The following is an 18,034-nucleotide window of genomic DNA, read 5'->3' on the forward strand; positions in this document are numbered from 1 at the left end:
TGTACGTTCCCACAACTTCAAAGGAACCAAATGTGCTAGCTGGTCCATCTGCTATCTAACTGTGCTTAGTCCTTTCACTTTTCCCTTAAATTGGTTGGACATAGTTGTGAGAGTAAGTGAGGGAGGGAGAGAGAGAGGGGTGTTTCTGTTACCTTTCCCTGCTGTAGTTTGTCATGTGAGGGAGGAATTGTATTTGGGGCAAGGTGGGGGGCTGTGGACAGAGAGGAAGTGGATTAATGGTGTTTGCAACAGGACAGGCTTCCTCTTGAAGTGGGAGACAGTGAAAGGAAGTGTCCAGATTTATGGTGGCATGGACTGGCCGTGGACGCTGCCTTCACCATGTCGGTTGACCAGCAGACAGAAGCTGAGAGGGAGGGAGAGAGAGAGAGAGAGAGAGAGGAGAGAAGGGATGCAGAGGGTGCTGTAAATCACAGGCAGAGTGTGGCTCAGACACACACAGCCAGGCCCATGCTCACAGTTCACAGGGCGATAATCGCTGTGTGAAGGAAGGGTGGCTCTCTGCAGGCTGCTGCCCAGATAGAGATATACTGAGCCTGCTGTACTGTGAGGAGGCCAGATAACACAGAGAGATAGCACCTCTGATGCTCTGTTACTCCCTCTGGTCGCTGCCCAGATAGAGATATACTGAGCCTGCTGTACTGTGAGGAGGCCAGATAACACAGAGAGATAGCACCTCTGATGCTCTGTTACTCCCTCTGGTCGCTGCCCAGATAGAGATATACTGAGCCTGCTGTACTGTGAGGAGGCCAGATAACACAGAGAGATAGCACCTCTGATGCTCTGTTACTCCCTCTGGTCGCTGCCCAGATAGAGATATACTGAGCCTGCTGTACTGTGAGGAGGCCAGATAACACAGAGAGATAGCACCTCTGATGCTGTTACTCCCTCTGGTCGCTGCCCAGATAGAGATATACTGAGCCTGCTGTACTGTGAGGAGGCCAGATAACACAGAGAGACAGCACCTCTGATGCTGTTACACTCTCTGGTCGCTGCCCAGATATAGATATACTGAGCCTGCTGTACTGTGAGGAGGCCAGATAACACAGAGAGATAGCACCTCTGATGCTGTTACTCCCTCTGGTCGCTGCCCAGATAGAGATATACTGAGCCTGCTGTACTGTGAGGAGGCCAGATAACACAGAGAGATAGCACCTCTGATGCTCTGTAACTCCCTCTGGTCGCTGCCCAGGCAACCAGGCTCAGCCCCTTCGATACAAATCATTTAGGCCCTCGTCTGAACTGGAAAAATGACTCCAATTTAAAGAATGACCATTCCCTGTTTAAAGTAATTAACTCAGTGATGTTTTATTATTTATATTCCTGGGTGTGTTTGTGTCACTCTCTTTGTGTAATAGAGAAATGACTCTCACTCAAGCCTCGTTGTGTCACGTATACTCCCTCTCCGGCCTCTAGGTCATCAGGCTGCTGATTATCCCACACACCTGTCACCAAAGTCTCGCGCAACTGCGCCTCATGACACTCACCTGGACTCCATCCCCTCCTTGATTATCTTCCCTATATCTGTCACTCCCCTTGGTTCTTTCCTCAGTTATTAATGACTCTGTTTTCATGTTGGTGCGTTTGTGTTTCATGCTTATTTTATTTATTGAAACACTCACTCCCTGAACTTGCTTCCCGACTCTCAGCTCACTCATTATACATTGTGTCTACTTCTTTCCCGTACGGCCTGAGTGTCATTCTGCTTAAAGTGTGTGTGTGTACATGACATATTGTGTACATGGATAGGGTGGTCTCCAGTCTTATGTAAACTGCTGTGCCCACATGGACTCCTGACCTGGTTAAGCCATACATCGTGGCGGCGGCAGCCTAGCGGCAGGCCCCTTGTAGGACGTGTGCTGTTCCCAGTGTGTACACAAGAGCCCTGGCCTCCACAGGGACTGTTTATCCAGCTGAAGTCCAACAGTGTCACACTCTCTCCCAGCTGGACTGAGGGGAAATAACACACCCAGGACAAATGCAACGACTAAACACCCGGACATAGCTAGTCATCTCTGATGTTCAGTATGAATACTGTTTATGACTTACAAATGAGCCTATATCACCTAATTGGATGAAGTGAATAGGGGGTGAGATACTGTACTTTAATGACAGTATCTGCCACCTTTCAGCTGGAGCCTATAACATAAACACGTGACTACACCTTCACCCTTCCAGAGGCCAATAACTCAATGAGTCAATCTGTCCCTCTCAAGACTGCCATCACTCTATCAGCACGCAATAATGCTGGACTCAATTCCAGATACAGTAATGCTCGGAAGAGACAGCCATTTTCCACCATGTGATAAAAACAGCATGCGCCAAGTGCTGTGGAGATTTATCACGGTGTCTGTTTAAATGTAGCCAATTTCACTTAAATGCGATATTAAAGAATGATGCATGCTTCAATTTTGCAGGTTCCCACAGTGTGAAGGGATTCTCGTCTGCCTGTGGCAGTATTTAAACCATATAGCCTAGAGTATGATTCAAACCCTTGTGTAGTGCCGGTGATGTAATGTTCAATATTGATAACGGCCGTGAGCAAGACGGGTTCTAATCATTTATGAAAATATTGTGCAGCCAGCGTGTTTTTCCCCTACTGTTCCCTGGCCCTGCTGCTCCGTCACTGTATCCATGAGCTCTATCTGATGGGAAGAAATCAACAAACACCTTCCCGCCTCCGATCAAATTAACTCCTGTATGAACGCAACACTGTCAGAGATGTGGCTCTGTGCACGCAAAGTGTAACATCTCCTGAAGTATTTGGAATGAATTGTTGCCAACACTGAATCTAAATGGATGGCATTGAATTGAATCTCTAGTATGGCATCTGTGGATCTTATGACCTGTGGATTTTCTTATTTTTCATTGGAAAAAAATGGACACACAAACTAAACTCAGGGATTAAAGAGCCCTATCATAGTGCAGGGCGGAAGAGCCTATGATATCCTGATCTGAAAAAGACTTCTCTGACACCTGTCAGTTTGAGCTGCTCTAAATGAAGTGGATCATATTTTTTTAGACAGTATAGCAGTGTCTTGGTGTATGGTACATCTTCCTGTCTCTGGCTCTAGTAACGTTGACTCCTCCAGAAGGAGTAGCCTCAACGCCATCCCTAGACAAAACCCTGAACTCAAGGTTAAGGAATGTGAACTTGAAGGTTCTGTCCATACAGATCCACCCTAGGGGCAGACAATTCACCTCAGACAATTCAGAACACCAGCTCAGCAACCAGCCTGATGGTGATCCTGCACACTTTGCAATCCTCTCTTTTCTATAGCACTATTCAGCACTATTCTTTCTTCATCCCTCTCTACTGCATGTCATTTACTAAACGTTCCAGGATTTAGAATCCTTTACCAAAGAGAAATCTTTGTAACCTTTGTTAAAGATTTTTCTCCCTTCTCTAATCTGCGAACGAGATTAAAATAACTGGACTAATTTGCCTTTGAAGTTTCTAATGATAATTTGCCTCTTAGGTTTTTCTAGATCAAAAACATGCCCTTAGCTAAAAGCTTGAATATAAGTAGACTTTTATAGTTTAAACGTGCTCTTGTGCAGATTCCTCTGAATAGCACAGCCCTGCCATTGGTACAGAAAGGAGCTTGTTCTGAATGGTCAAAGCACAAAGAAGACCAAAAGGATCTTGTACCATTTATCACACACTTTAAGACAGGGAGGAGGGGGGAGAGTTGTCAACGCTACCATAGCAGAGAGTGTAGTTATAGTGGTGGTCTCCCCCTAAGGCACACACACACATGGTTTAACCCTTTACACTCGTGGGACTTGGCCTATATGGATAGGGCTAAATGTAAATGTTTCTTACAGAATAAATGTGAAAAGCATATGCATAACCATGGTAGCAATTGAAAGGGAACAGTTTGGAGATTATGGGTAAATGATTAGACCAAAGGTGAGGACACAACAGTTGACCTGACACAAGACTGAATCCAAACAATACACTGTTGATTTTATGTGCATTTCACATGTACTGTACTTTTCACCGCATTGGTTGATGACGAAATCTGAAAATACTCTGGATTACATTCAGTAACATGAATATTCCTGGAAAATGTGTTGTAGGAGCAACACAAGACAAACAAATATAAGGGTTTCAGTGAGAAGACTAACTGGTGTTTACAAGTGGCCACACACCTCCAAAGTATGTACAGTTCCTAAGTCATTTCAATGCACTTAATGACTCAAATAGTGTTGTTCTTTAGCTTTCCTAGCTATGCCGCAAGCACACTTGTAGTTGTTTTGTTTGGAACACAACCCTGCATCCCCATCATCACACAATCACTGTTGTTGTTTACAGAATCCAAAATTGGTCCATTGTAAATCTCAATCTGGGTAAGGTGGACATCATTCAAAAGGTTGTTCTATTGGCAACATGACTTTCTAAGTTGGTGTGCACAGAAAGGAGTCATGAGACAATTCAGGTAAATGTGCCCCGGGAAGTTTTCTTCACAGTAGACAAAAATAGGCTCATTCTGTTCATAATAACCCAGGGTATGACCCCATATCATCTTGTAACTGTGCATCAAACATATTGATCATAAACATTGTACTATATACAGTGAGGGAAAAAAATATTTGTTCCCCTGCTGATTTTGTACGTTTGCCCACTGACAAAGAAAGGATCAGTCTATAATTTTAATGGTAGGTTTATTTGAACAGTGAGAGACAGAATAACAACAAAAAATTCAGAAAAACGCATGTCAAAAATGTTATAAATTTATTTGCATTTTTAATGAGGGAAATAAGCATTTGACCCCTGCAAAACATGACTTAGTACTTGGTGGAAAAACCCTTGTTGGCAATCACAGAGCTTAGACGTTTTTTGTAGTTGGCCACCAGGTTTGCACACATCTCAGGAGGGATTTTATCCCACTCCTCTATGCAGATCTTCTCCACGTAATTAAGGTTTCGAGGCTGACGTTTGGCAACTCGAACCTTCAGCTCCCTCCATAGATTTTCTACGTGATTATGGTCTGGAGACTGGCTAGGCCACTCCAGGACCTTAATGTGCTTCTTCTTGAGCCACTCCTATGTTGCCTTGGCCGTGTGTTTTGGGTCATTGTCATGCTGGAATACCCATCCACGACTCATTTTCAATGCCCTGGCTGAGGGAAGGAGGTTCTCACCCAAGATTTGACGGTACATGGCCCCGTCCATCGTCCCTTTGATGTCTTGAAGTTGTCCTGTCCCCTTAGCAGAAAAACACCCCCAAAGCATAATGTTTCCACCTCCATGATTGACAGTGGGGATGGTGTTCTTGGGGTCATAGGCAGCATTCCTCCTCCTCCAAACACGGTGAGTTGAGTTGATGCCAAAGAGCTCCATTTTGGTCTCATCTGACTACAACACTTTCACCCAGCTGTCCTCTGAATCATTCAGATGTTCATTGGCAAACTTCAGACGGGCATGTATATGTGCTTTCTTGAGCAGGAGGACCTTGCGGGCGCTGCAGGATTTCAGTCCTTCACGGCATAGAGTGTTACCAATTGTTTTCTTGGTGACTATGGTCCCAGCTGCCTTGAGATCATTGACAAGATAGTTCTGGGCTGATTCCTCACCCTTCTCATGATCATTGCAACTCCACGAGGTGAGATCTTGCATGGAGCCCCAGGCCGAGGGAGATTGACAGTTCTTTTGTGTTTCTTCCATTTGCGAATAACCGCACCAACTGTTGTCACCTTCTCACCAAGCTGCTTGGCGATGGTCTTGTAGCCCATTCCAGCCTTGTGTAGGTATACAATCTTGTACCTGACATCCTTGGAGAGCTCTTTGGTCTTGGCCACGGTGGAGAGTTTGGAATCTGATTGATTGATTGCTTCTGTGGACAGGTGTCTTTTATACAGGTAACAACCTGAGATTAGGAACACTCCCTTTAAGAGTGTGCTCCTAATCTCAGTTTGTTACCTGTATACAAGACACCTGGGAGCTAGAAATCTTTCTGATTGAGAGGGGGTCAAATACGTATTTCCCTAATTAAAATGCAAATCAATTTATAACATTTTTGACATGCGTTTTTCTGGATTTATTTGTTGTTATTCTGTCTCTCACTGTTCAAATAAACCTACCATTAAAATTATAGACGGATCATTTCTTTGTCAGTGGGCAAATGTACAAAATCAGCAGGGGATCAAATACTTTTTTCCCTCACTGTAAGACATGAGTTTTATGATATGGAAATGTAAAAACCACATTTGGACTCACAGGTGTTTGGCTTGCTTGTATGACATCAAAGCAGTATTTATTATAATCTTCAACATATCAAAATACGTTGAGTTAATTAATTTAAAGAATTTTCCTCACTCAGTCAGCAAAATATTTGCTAACGTTTCCCAATTAGCGGGAGGGATGGGGGCAACTTATTGTGTGTGGTGCTCAAGTTCAGAACTCCTGTCAGTCAAAACCCATACAGCGCTGTGAAGCGCAGAGCCTGAGGTCTGACGTCATGTATAGCATGTTGCTGTTCAGCCACTATGTTCCAATTTAGCCATTTATCAACCTGTATACATACGGGTACGAGTGTTAAGGGCTGCAGTGGCGAGAGGGAGAGAGAGAGAAAGAGACCAGTGGAAGAGCCGTCCCCGTAAACAGTCAAGGGCGTGGCGAGCAAGGTTGAAGAGAGAAACGGCATCTGAAGTGTTAGGCACAGGGGACACGTAAAACACCCTCCTGAGAATTGGTATGGAAGGAGGTGAAGGGTCAGACAGCTATTAATCACGGCCAAGGAGGAGGATTAAATGGCTGGGTCACAAGCGATTGAGGCGTTTTAAAAGAGTGTGTTGTGTCTGTCTTCGATTACAGAGCACAGGCCTCAGGCTCAACAGCCATCTGAGCTGAAGATGAATAGAATATGACATTTTTACATTTTTCCTTCCCTGATCTCTAGTCATCACCAACTGGGCAATTAATTGTATACAATGGTTAAACAATTAACCTTTCTATGTGCACAATTGACAATTTGCATTGACCCCCTTTTTTAATTGCTCTGACTCTCTTGCTCCGGGTCTATGCACACTCACTGGACTCTACCAACACATTCACACATACTACACTCACACTCACTGGACTCTACCAACACATTCACACATACTACACTCACACTCACTGGACTCTACCAACACATTCACACATACTACACTCACACTCACTGGACTCTACCAACACATTCACACATACTACACTCACACTCACTGGACTCTACCAACACATTCACACATACTACACGCACACTCACACATGCATATTAACGCTACACACACACACACTCTTCACATACGCTGCTCGTCTTTTTATGATCTATCCTGATTGGCTAGTCACTTTTACCTCTATCTACATGTACATATTACCTCAATTACCACCAATATCTCGTACCCCTTCCTTTTTTATTTTTGGAAAGATTTTCTTCTTTTTGAACTCTGCATTGTTGGGAAAGGGCTCATAAGTAAGTATTTCACAGTAAAGTGTACACCTGTTGTATTCGGCGTGTGTGACAAATAAACTTGGATTTGAACATTACTGTGCTTTACTTTGGACCCTGTGGTCATCAGAACAGAATGTAATGGCATCCAGCAGTCACAAGTTGTATTGGAATTATTATCTAAAGAGATACACATTTTCCTCACATAAGGAAGAGAGAAGACGATGTAAAACTTGATGTTTTTCCTGGGCCATGGGAGTAACCTATGCTCTCCTCTAGTCAATTTGTTTCATATTTTTATGATTTTTGTGGACATTATGGGTTACTGTCAAGAATCCATTTGTCTCATCATAAGATGATTGTACCAGGTTCTCTACCCCTATCTTAAGTTGACCTGTGACTCCCTCATATTCAATTTGATTGGTGGAGCTGCTGGTTATGGGCTTGAACAGGAAGTGTGTTGAGCGTAGAAGGATTTCAGAAATGCAACAGAGGTCTGGGTTGTTTTCCGGAGCCTGGAGAGAATCTACTCCCAACAGGTTCACTAGTATGTGACCTCCCACAATGCCCTGTTCAGAAACAATGGAGGCTAGGGCCGGGGGACACCAAAACGACATTGTGTGGGTTAAAATAGGTGTGGCTCACCAATCTTAACTCTGAAGCTGATAAAAGTCCAAATAAGAACTACATCTGAAGGAAATTACACAGCTATAGCTACAAGGACATGTACATTACACATTGTCCATTCAAAATAAACAGAAATCACTTCAAAGTGTAACATGGCATGGGGGAACTCTCTCATTATTCCTGTCTCACACGTTCAAGAGCACACACACACACACACACACACACACACACACACACACACACACACACACACCTTGAATTGGTGTCACACTTGCTTTTGGTTTATTGCACAACTGGCTTTGATCTTTCATGCGCCATACATTGCATTAATTATTAATCTCGCCTCAGCACAAATATGGTGAACACCTTCAATACTCAATGAGATGAGGAGAACTCTCTGCACAGGCCTACAGGGTGGCTTCAGGACTTCCTATATATAAAATGTTCCTATCCTAAACAGGGCAGGAGGGACTTGAAGGGGGGCTATGGTATTCTGCTGCCAAAACTGCCTCCAACAACTCTCTGGGTGAAATGTAATCTCAAGTGAAAATGTATTTTTCACTCTTGTGAAATGTATTCAAGTACAGTACATGCTTTTCCACGTGTGCAGCATATGTGGTGAGGGATAGGATGTTGAGGCAACACAGATGCAGGTTGGATTCGGGAACTGTCATGCCCAGAACAGGGTAGCAGGGGAACAATGATGGAGAAATGACCTACTTCGCTGTGCTCTAATGCAATGGGAGTTATGTAAATGCGCATGCTGCTGTATACTGTAGGTACAGTAGCTCCGGGGCCTGTGAAAGTGTGGCTAAACTTTGATGCATCTGCAATGAATACATAGATTTTTTTATGCATTGCCGATGGCTCATGAATACTTTTGATGCCAGTGGATGTGAGAGGACAGGATAGGTTGTGGGATAATAACATACAACTTACTGCAGTGATTCCCAACCTTTCTTGGTTACTGTACCCCGAATCACATTTAGCTCTGTCTGAAGAACCCACAAAGTATCCCTTGTGCATTTTACCAGTAGGCCTATGGTCTTATGAGTCTTCCCAAGTACCCCCCTGTGAATAGCCCAAGTACCCCAGGTTGGGAACCACTGACTTACTGTAACCCCATCCTACCCCTTTTCAAGCCCTGACATTATTTTATTACTTCATATTCAGTTGTTGTCTCTCCCTTTGATACATTAGTATAATCATTAGCCTATACTTTGAACATGAGAAATGCAATTATTTGCAATAGGCCTGTTATGGATGTTTTATGCCCATGCCACAGCTTTGATTTGACTGGGTTAAATACAATAGGTGTATGCTAAACAACGGAAACGTGAGAATGCCTTCCTTCACGAGAAAAACATGCACATTAATTACCTTCCCCTTGCCTCAATTCAACCTTATTTTGAGATGCCATGTCGTGTGTAACTTCGAGTTTTGGATAAATTGGTTTCATACCGTCTCAATATTCAGTTTGTAATGGACCCACGCTAAAGTGACAGCTATACGAGGACACTTTAACAAATGTTCAGACGTTGGCGTCGAAAGTAAAAGTCCTACAAGGGTTAATAATAAACTCCCCCTTTCTCGTGTGTCGTTGCGGTTTTCTTGCGTTGGTGGGAGTCCCCCTTGCGAGGGTCCCTTTTGCAGTGCGGATCCAGTAGTTGGAGTTCTAACTAAAAAGAGAGGAGCGCAAGGAGTGAGCGCAGCTGAGTGAGCAAACAGAAGTAGAAACATTAGGTGAATTTTGACACTAACGAACGTCTTTTTGAAATACTGTCACTTTTACTGCCCTGGATCCATCTTTCCAGCCTTGTAGAATAACGCCCTTGTTTCCCGCCTGAAAACTCACACGGTCGTGTCAGCTGGCATGAGCTAACCCACCAGACATGGAAACCAAACCTTTCTTGTCATTGGGTAAGTTTTTGCTCTTCGATTTTTTTGTTATCTCAAGATTTGAGTTTATAATGTTAGTTACAACGTTCAGACTCACGCAGCGTTTACGAGTGATAGTCTCGTTTATGCACTGTATTTTGAAGCTTCAGAAATGAGTAATTACAGTCAGGTAAAATAAAAGTCATGTTTAGTCTACGTTGTGCACAATATATGGAAAGACAGACTTCTTGTTTGGAAGTTTTCAAGAAATGTTTCACGGTATGTTTCACAAAAAACTTTAGTCGCGTCAGGCTTGTCAAATACTACAATTCACTGTCGTGTGCCACTGCTATCTGTCTTGATGACATCCGCCTGATTAGGGTGACATCTCATTCAGGAAAATCATACTCTCTCTTTCAATAGAGTTCATATCTGAATATTCTGCTAAATATTGTCCATTTGATTCGATTTTCTTTACGAGATAGGCTACTATCTAAAATCGAATTTACACAAAACCCACTCGAGCATTCATTTTACATACAGCCAACTGTCCCAGGGAGACAAACCTGGCTAAATTACGCTACATTGCGTATGCACTTGGGGACATAGTATATTAAATACTTAAAAACCTAAAGTGCAGATTTATAGCTAATCTCGTGCTATTTTACTAATTTTGCCATGTGGCTGAAAAGAAAATGTTGCAGTTTAAAGCTCCGGAATTATTGAAAGATGGGCAAAATTTGAAATATATGTTTTGATAGACCAAAGTATGAGTTATCACACCATGTAACAGAACAACCTATTTCATACAATGCAACTAACTGGATTCATGTCAACTCCATCAGACACCATCAAAGGCATGTTTACTGAACCAGAATATAAACACAACATGTAAAAGAGTTGGTCCCATTTTTCATGAGCTGAAATAAAAGATCCCAGACATTTTTCATGTGCATAAAAAGCATATTTCTCTCCAATTTTGTGCACAAATTTGTTTACATCGCTTTTATTGAGCATTTCTCCTTTGCCAAGAAAATACATCTACCTGACAGGTGTGGCATATCAAGGAGCAGATTAAACCGCATGATCATTACACAGGTGCAACTTGTGCTGGGTACAATAATAAAATGTACAGTTTTGTCACATAACACAGTGCCATAGATGTCTTAAGTTTTAAGGGAGCGTGCAATTGGCATGCTGACAGCAGGAATGCCCACCAGAGCTGTTGCCAGAGAATGTAATGTTCATTTCTCTACTGCCTCCAACGTCGTTTTAGAGAATTTGGACGTACGTCTAACCAGCCTCACTTCCGCAGACCACGTGTAACCATGCCAGCCCAGGACCTTCACACCTGGCTTCTTCACCTGTGGGATCGTCTGAGACCAGCCACCCGGACAGCTGATGAACCTGTGGGTTTGCACAATCAAAGAATTTCTGTACAAATTGTCAGAAACCATCTCAGGAAAGCTTGTCTGCTTGCTTGTTGTCCTCACCATGGTCTTGACCTAACTGCAGTTTGGCGTCATTTGCCCAATTTCATTGGGCAAATGCTCATCTTCGATGACCAATAGCACGCTGGAGAAGTGTGCTCTTCACTGATAATTCCCAGTTTCAACTGTACTGGGTAGATGGCAGACAGCGTGTATGACGTCGCGTGGGCGAGCGGTTTGCTGATGTCAACGTTGTGAACCAAGTGCCGCTTGGTGGCGGTGGGCATAAGCTTCGGACAACGAACACAATTTGAACACACAGAGATACCGTGACGAGATCCTGAGGCCCATTGTCGTGCCGTTTATCTGCCGCCATCACCTCATGTTTAAGCATGATAATGCATGGCCCCATTTTTCAAGAATCTGTACACAATTCCTGGAAGGTGAAAATGTCCCAGTTCTTTCATGGCCTGCATACTCACCAGAAATGTCACCCATTGAGCAGGTTTGGGATGCTCTGGACGTGTATGTGTTCCAGTTCCTGCCAATATCCAGCAACTTTGCACAGCCTTTGAAGAGGAGTGGGACAACCTTCCACAGGTCACAATCAACAGCCTAATCAACTTTATGTGAAGGAGATGTGTCACGCTGCATGAGGCAAGTGGTGGTCACACCAGCTCCTGACTGGTTTTCTGATCCACACCCCTACTTTTTTAAAGGGTATCTGTTACCAACAGATGCATATCTTTATTCCAAGTCATGTGAAATCCATAGATTAGGGATTTGTGTATTTCAATTGACTGATTTCAATGTTGTGTTTATATTTTTGTTCAGTATAATTGTTTAAATGATTGTCCAACAAGTGTTTAAAAGCCTTGATTGTTTAATTCTAACATTATATTATTCAAATATGTCATACAAATCTCCAAACTTCTTTTTGTTTTGTGTTATAGCACTATATAATGCCCCAGGGCTAATTTATTTAGCATTTTGGCATGTTTTTCTTGATATATTACACATATTACATATTACAAATATTACACATATTACACATATTACAAATTACAAACATTACACATATATTACACATCATTTATATACATCACAGAAGACTGAAATATAACAAAACCGTTTTTACATAGAAACACCAGATTTTCGGGCGGGTTTTTGAAATAATGTTTATTAATTATGAAATGATGACAAATATTAGTAACATTCCAAACATGAGGCCACTACATGGACGATTTGGTTATTTGACTGCAGGAAAGAGTTAGACTAGTCACCGACGGAGTTGACAACAGATACAGACATATTTCCAAATAAAAGTTCCATACAAACATTTGTAAAATATGGAAAATGAGTCATTTGAAAATCCCCAATAAAAACACAACTTTACTGACCGTGAGCGGTCTTGTTTCACTACATATAATGTGGACATGAATATAGGGTCCTTATGGTGAAGCTCATTCCTGATTAATTTAGGATATTAGATCAATCGGAGTTCACCAAATCCCTGGACACATCTTTTAGGAATCACAGTTTTGAGAGAAATATGATTTAAAGTCACAGAGGGCTATTGCAAGAAACTACATGAGATGTTTTTTTGTGTTAATGTGTGACCTACTCTATCATAATCAGTCACATTGACCCCAAAACACACAGTTGTCTACAGTGCTGGAAAGAGGAGAATGCTAGCTTTCTAATGAGACCAATATGATCTCTACTCCAAATATCAAGTGAGTTACGTGCCATTACATGCTGTATCACCAAACCATGTTTTTGACAAAGTTTGCAGTTACCTTTAAGACATTTATTCAAATAATTAATAACAGCTATTTACTTAATAATACAACACACAATCCATGAAATCCATTGACATGAGTGCCTGTGTTCTTCACACACACACACACACACACACACACACACACACACACACACGCACACACACACACACACACACACACACACACACACACACACACACACACACACACACACACACACACACACACACACACACACACACAGGTCCAATAAATTACTAGCTACATAGCTAGCTTGTTTGCAGGGCTACACATCCCCCTCTTCTCTCCCTCTTTCTCCCATGCCACACGTTAACTCACTCATACACACACACATACTTGGCTTTAATACACAAACTAGCTAGCTAGTCAGTCTACTTGTGCCTCATCACACACACACACTGACAGATAGACAGACGCAGAAACACACATACATTACACACTCACAGCCAACTAAACTTGACTAATAGTTTAATGGCAAGCACTTACCATTGGCAGTGGTGTAAAGTACTTAAGTAAAAATACTTTACGTACTACTTAAGTTGTTTTTTGGGGTATCTGTACGTTACTTTACAATTCATGTGCTTATCATGAGAACATCCCTTGTCATCCCTACTGCCTCTGATCTGGTGGACTCACTAAACACTCATGCTTCTTTTGTAAATGATGTCTGAGTGTTGGAGTGTTCCCTCATTTACTTTTGATACTTAAGTATATTTAAAACCAAATACTTTTTGACTTTTACTCAAGTAGTGTTTTACTGGGTGAAATACTTTTACATTTTTTATGAAGGTATCTTTACTTTTACACAAGTACGACGACAATTGGGTACTTTTTCCACCACTGACCATTGGTGAGTTAATTAATCTGGTCACGTCTCTTGACCATCTCCTCGGGGGTAAAAAGCAAATATCCGGGGTTCCCATCGTTGGACTTGCAAGTGCACCTGAACAAGCAAGCCTTTTCAATGTCTTGCTCAGCATCACTGACATATTCTCCCTCGACCGACTGAAACACCGTAACTAACAGATCCACCATTAACGAGTGGTCTTCCTTCGGTTGCCTTCAGGGCTCGGCCTCGACTTTGGTGAGCTCGCCTGAGTCGTTGTCTGTGCTGCCTGCGGAGTCGCTGATGGTGACGCTCTCTGGCTCAGCGTCAAAAAGTAGTCACCAATAAGTTGATGCCACTGATTGGGAAAATCCTCAGATTGAATAGCTTATTGTAGCTTGATTCAAATTATATAGTTAGCTACCTAGCTAGTTTGTACTGTAATTACAGTTTTTTTCAACATTCAACACGTTTTCAAAACGGTCTCCTTTTTTTTCAAAACTCTACACACAATTCCCAAAACTGCACACACAAAATGCAAAATGCCTACTTCAAAATGTAACACTGCATTCAAAATGCCATAAACACATGTCAGAATGAAGCATTTGCATCAAATGGCAAACACTGCTTTCATAATAGTACATTTTTGGATATTCCATGTAAACACTGTTGTTCTAAATCTAAAGCTCTTTGGTCTTTCATAGGCTTATATCTACATTTCAATACAATGTTCTACAGTGAAAGTAATCTGCTGAGAGGGGTAACAAGTACACTGTAAACACCAATGCAATGTAGAAACAGAAAATATTTATTAGGCCAAACATTACTGTTGTATACAGTAGTATACAACAAAACCATAAACATATGTAAACCAAAAGTATATTCTTTAGAATTACAGTAAAGAACACAATTGTGTGTGTGGGGTCCCGGGGGGACAGTCCAGGAATTGGTAGGGGGGGAGCAGTCACCAGTGCTAAGCTACCCTTCATCTCATCTCCGGCCTGGGTCTGGCCACAATACTTCGTCCACATCACAAGATACGCTTTCTCTTGCCAAACATCGAGGGAAGTATCTCCTAGCATGGCGTATCCAACCTTGGACAGAGGCAACCTCTATGTCCCCACATGGAGGGAAGTATCTCCTAGCATGGCGTATCCAACCTTGGACAGAGGCACCCTCTATGTCCCAACATGCGTCCTCCATTGCCTGGAGAAGCAGCATGCGGGTATAGGGTTGGCGATCATACACTTTCCAGCGCCGGACTGAGAAGAATTCCTCTATGGGATTTAGAAAAGGTGAATATGGGGGTAGGTACAAAACTACAAATTGTGGATGGGTGGCAAACCGGTTTTGGACCAGAACAGCCCGGTGAAAACTAACATTGTCCCATAAAACCACAAATCTAGCAGGCTCCTGATCTGGATCAGGGACAAGCATTGTGTAAATTGCATCCAGAAAAGTGAGCATATGGCCGGTGTTGTACGGACCCAGTGTGGCATTGTGATGGAGGACCCCGTTTTGAGTGATGGCAGCACACATAGTTATATTACCCCCACGCTGTCCGGGGACATTGGTAAATGCCCTCTGTCCTATTACATTTCTGGTTGAAGCCAACCTCATCCACATAAATAAATTCATGGTGAATTACATGGGCATCCAGCTCCAATACTCTCTGTAACAGACAAAAGGATATACAGATGAGTAAATATGGTATGTCTGAAGTACTGGAAGTAGTGTTGCATACATACCTCTGCAAAGTCATGTCGCATATTCTTGACTCTGTCAGAGTTTCTCTCAAATGGCACCTTGTAAAGTTGTTTCATCGTCACTCGGTGCCGTTGGAGGATGCGTTGTATGGTGTGACAGGCTTACAGCATTGATGTTGTTAAATATGGTGTCATTCTTCAAGATATGCTCTCTTATCTCTCGAATCCTAATTGCATTGTTGGCCAAAACCATATTTATAATTGCAGTCTCTTGTACATCTGTAAACAAGCGTCCTCGTCCTCCATGATGTCTTTGCCTTTCCACTCTGTACAGAATTCAAACACAGTATGTGTTCAGCATAGGAACTGTAAACAATGTACACAAAAATGTAGTATAGCATGATAACTAACCTCATTCATTCAATGCAGTGCAGTAAATGGATGGCTTAGAGTTACAAATGTGTATGCAATACTATGCAGTCATACGTTTTTTACAGTACATTACTGTAATGCTAAAATAGTCATTATATAGTTGCATACCTGTTCTCATTTCTGAAGGTTCGAATTATGGACGCCACTGTAAATCGACTCAAGTTGGGCTCGACTCTCAGTCCAGCCTCTCTCATGGTCAAACTGTGGTTGATCACATGATCAACAAGTGTTGCCCTAATCTCATCAGAGATGGCTCTCCTTCCTTCTCTTCTTTGCCCTCGTCCTCTTATTCCTCTCCCTCCTACTCCTCTTGCTCTCTGTCCATTGTTGGCATCCATTGTTCAAAACAGGTAATCTGACCTATGACCTATTTATAGGCCTATACTACAGTAAAGCAGTGATTGGTTAGTGATCAGTTAAGCTATTAGTGTTTGCACATGTTTGCACATGTGAGGAGTGTGTGTGGTGAATAAGTGTAGCATTTTGATTCGTTGTGTTTGGAAAAGGAAAGCAAGTCCCTTCCTGTTAGATTTTTATGTTTTAGGTAGAGAATTGTGTGTAGTGTTTTGAAAAAAGTGTTTTATGCAATTGACAACTGAGTCAAAGGCTGAGAAATAGCTTATGGTTTTGGATATTTGGTGTGTAGTTTTGCACTTTAAGTGAGAGGTTTCAAAAATCGTGTGACATGAAAAGATTTTGTGTGTAAGCAGTTGGAAAAAACTGTAATTCATGATTTAATAGTGCAAATAAGATAGTGCTGTGAAAACCTGATGATGTGATGTGTTACACGCAATCTTCCACCGAACCGATGTGAAAGTGCTCTGTTGCTATGTTTCATCCAACGTTTATAAGTTTAAAAATTATATTTATTCTCTGGAATTGGCAATAATACATACAGATTATGAAAGCAAAACAAATATTTTCTTTATAAAATGTAACATTTTGAAGCAATTAAGTAATGATTATAAATGTAGTTGTAATGCCCCTAGACTTTTTCCACATTTTGTTGTGTTACAGCCTGAATTTAAAATGGATTAAATTGAGATGTTATGTCACTAAAGGCACTAAAGTAATACAGCAAGAAGTGTGGCAAAGCAATTAACTTTTTGTCCTGAATACAAAGTGTTATATTTGGGACAAATCCAATACAACACATTACTGAGTACCACTTTCCATATTTTCAAGCATATTGGTGGCTGCATCATGTTATGGTTATGTTTGTAATCGTTAGACTGGGGAGTTATTCAGGATAAAAAAATAAATAGAATGGAGCTAAGCACAGGCAAAATCATAGAGGAAAACCTGGTTCTGTCTGCTTTCCACCAGACACTGGGAGATGAATTCACCTTTCAGCATGACAATAACCTAAAACACAAGCTCAAATCTACACTGGATTTGCTTACCAAGAAGACAGTGAATGTTCCTGAATGGCCGAGTTACAGTGTTGACTTAAACTACTACTACTTGAAAATCTAATTTAACAGAGCTTGAAGAATTTGAATAGAATAATGGTCAAATGTTGCACAATCCATGTGTGGAAAACTCTTAGATTCTTACGCAGAAAGCATCACAGCTGTAATCACTGCCAAAGGTGCTTCTACAAAGTATTGATTCAGGGGTGTGAATACTTTTGTAAATTAGATATTTCTGTATGTCATTTACAAAAAATGTGCAATAATGGCTAAAAACATGTTTTCACTTTGTCATTATGGGGTATTATGTGGTGATGGGTGATAAATACATTCTGAATTCAGGCTGTAACACAACAAAATGTGGAAAACTGTAAGTGAAGGGGTATGAATATTTTCTGAAGGCAGTGTACTGTATATTGAAATAGTGTTGTCACGATACCAGCATTTTTACTTTGATACCGATAC

The 18,034-nt window shown here is 41.7% G+C and overlaps 1 protein-coding gene across 5 annotated transcripts in view; it reads left to right on the plus strand.

Moving 5' to 3' along the window:
• Window positions 1-18,034, plus strand: part of LOC115117569 (retinoic acid receptor RXR-alpha-A) — a 252,606-nt gene that overhangs the window by 85,845 nt on the left and 148,727 nt on the right. Inside the window, exon 1 of one of the 5 annotated variants that reach the window (XM_065017492.1) lies at window positions 9,726-10,000. The exons of the other annotated variants lie outside the window; for them this stretch is intronic. Within the exon in view, the coding sequence (XP_064873564.1) occupies window positions 9,973-10,000 (28 nt within the window). The 5' untranslated portion in view covers window positions 9,726-9,972. Of the gene's footprint in view, window positions 1-9,725; window positions 10,001-18,034 lie in introns of those variants that run through there. 5 annotated transcript variants of the gene reach the window in all.

This window comes from Oncorhynchus nerka, linkage group LG4 (genome assembly GCF_034236695.1).
Source record: "Oncorhynchus nerka isolate Pitt River linkage group LG4, Oner_Uvic_2.0, whole genome shotgun sequence".
NCBI lineage: Eukaryota > Metazoa > Chordata > Actinopteri > Salmoniformes > Salmonidae > Oncorhynchus > Oncorhynchus nerka.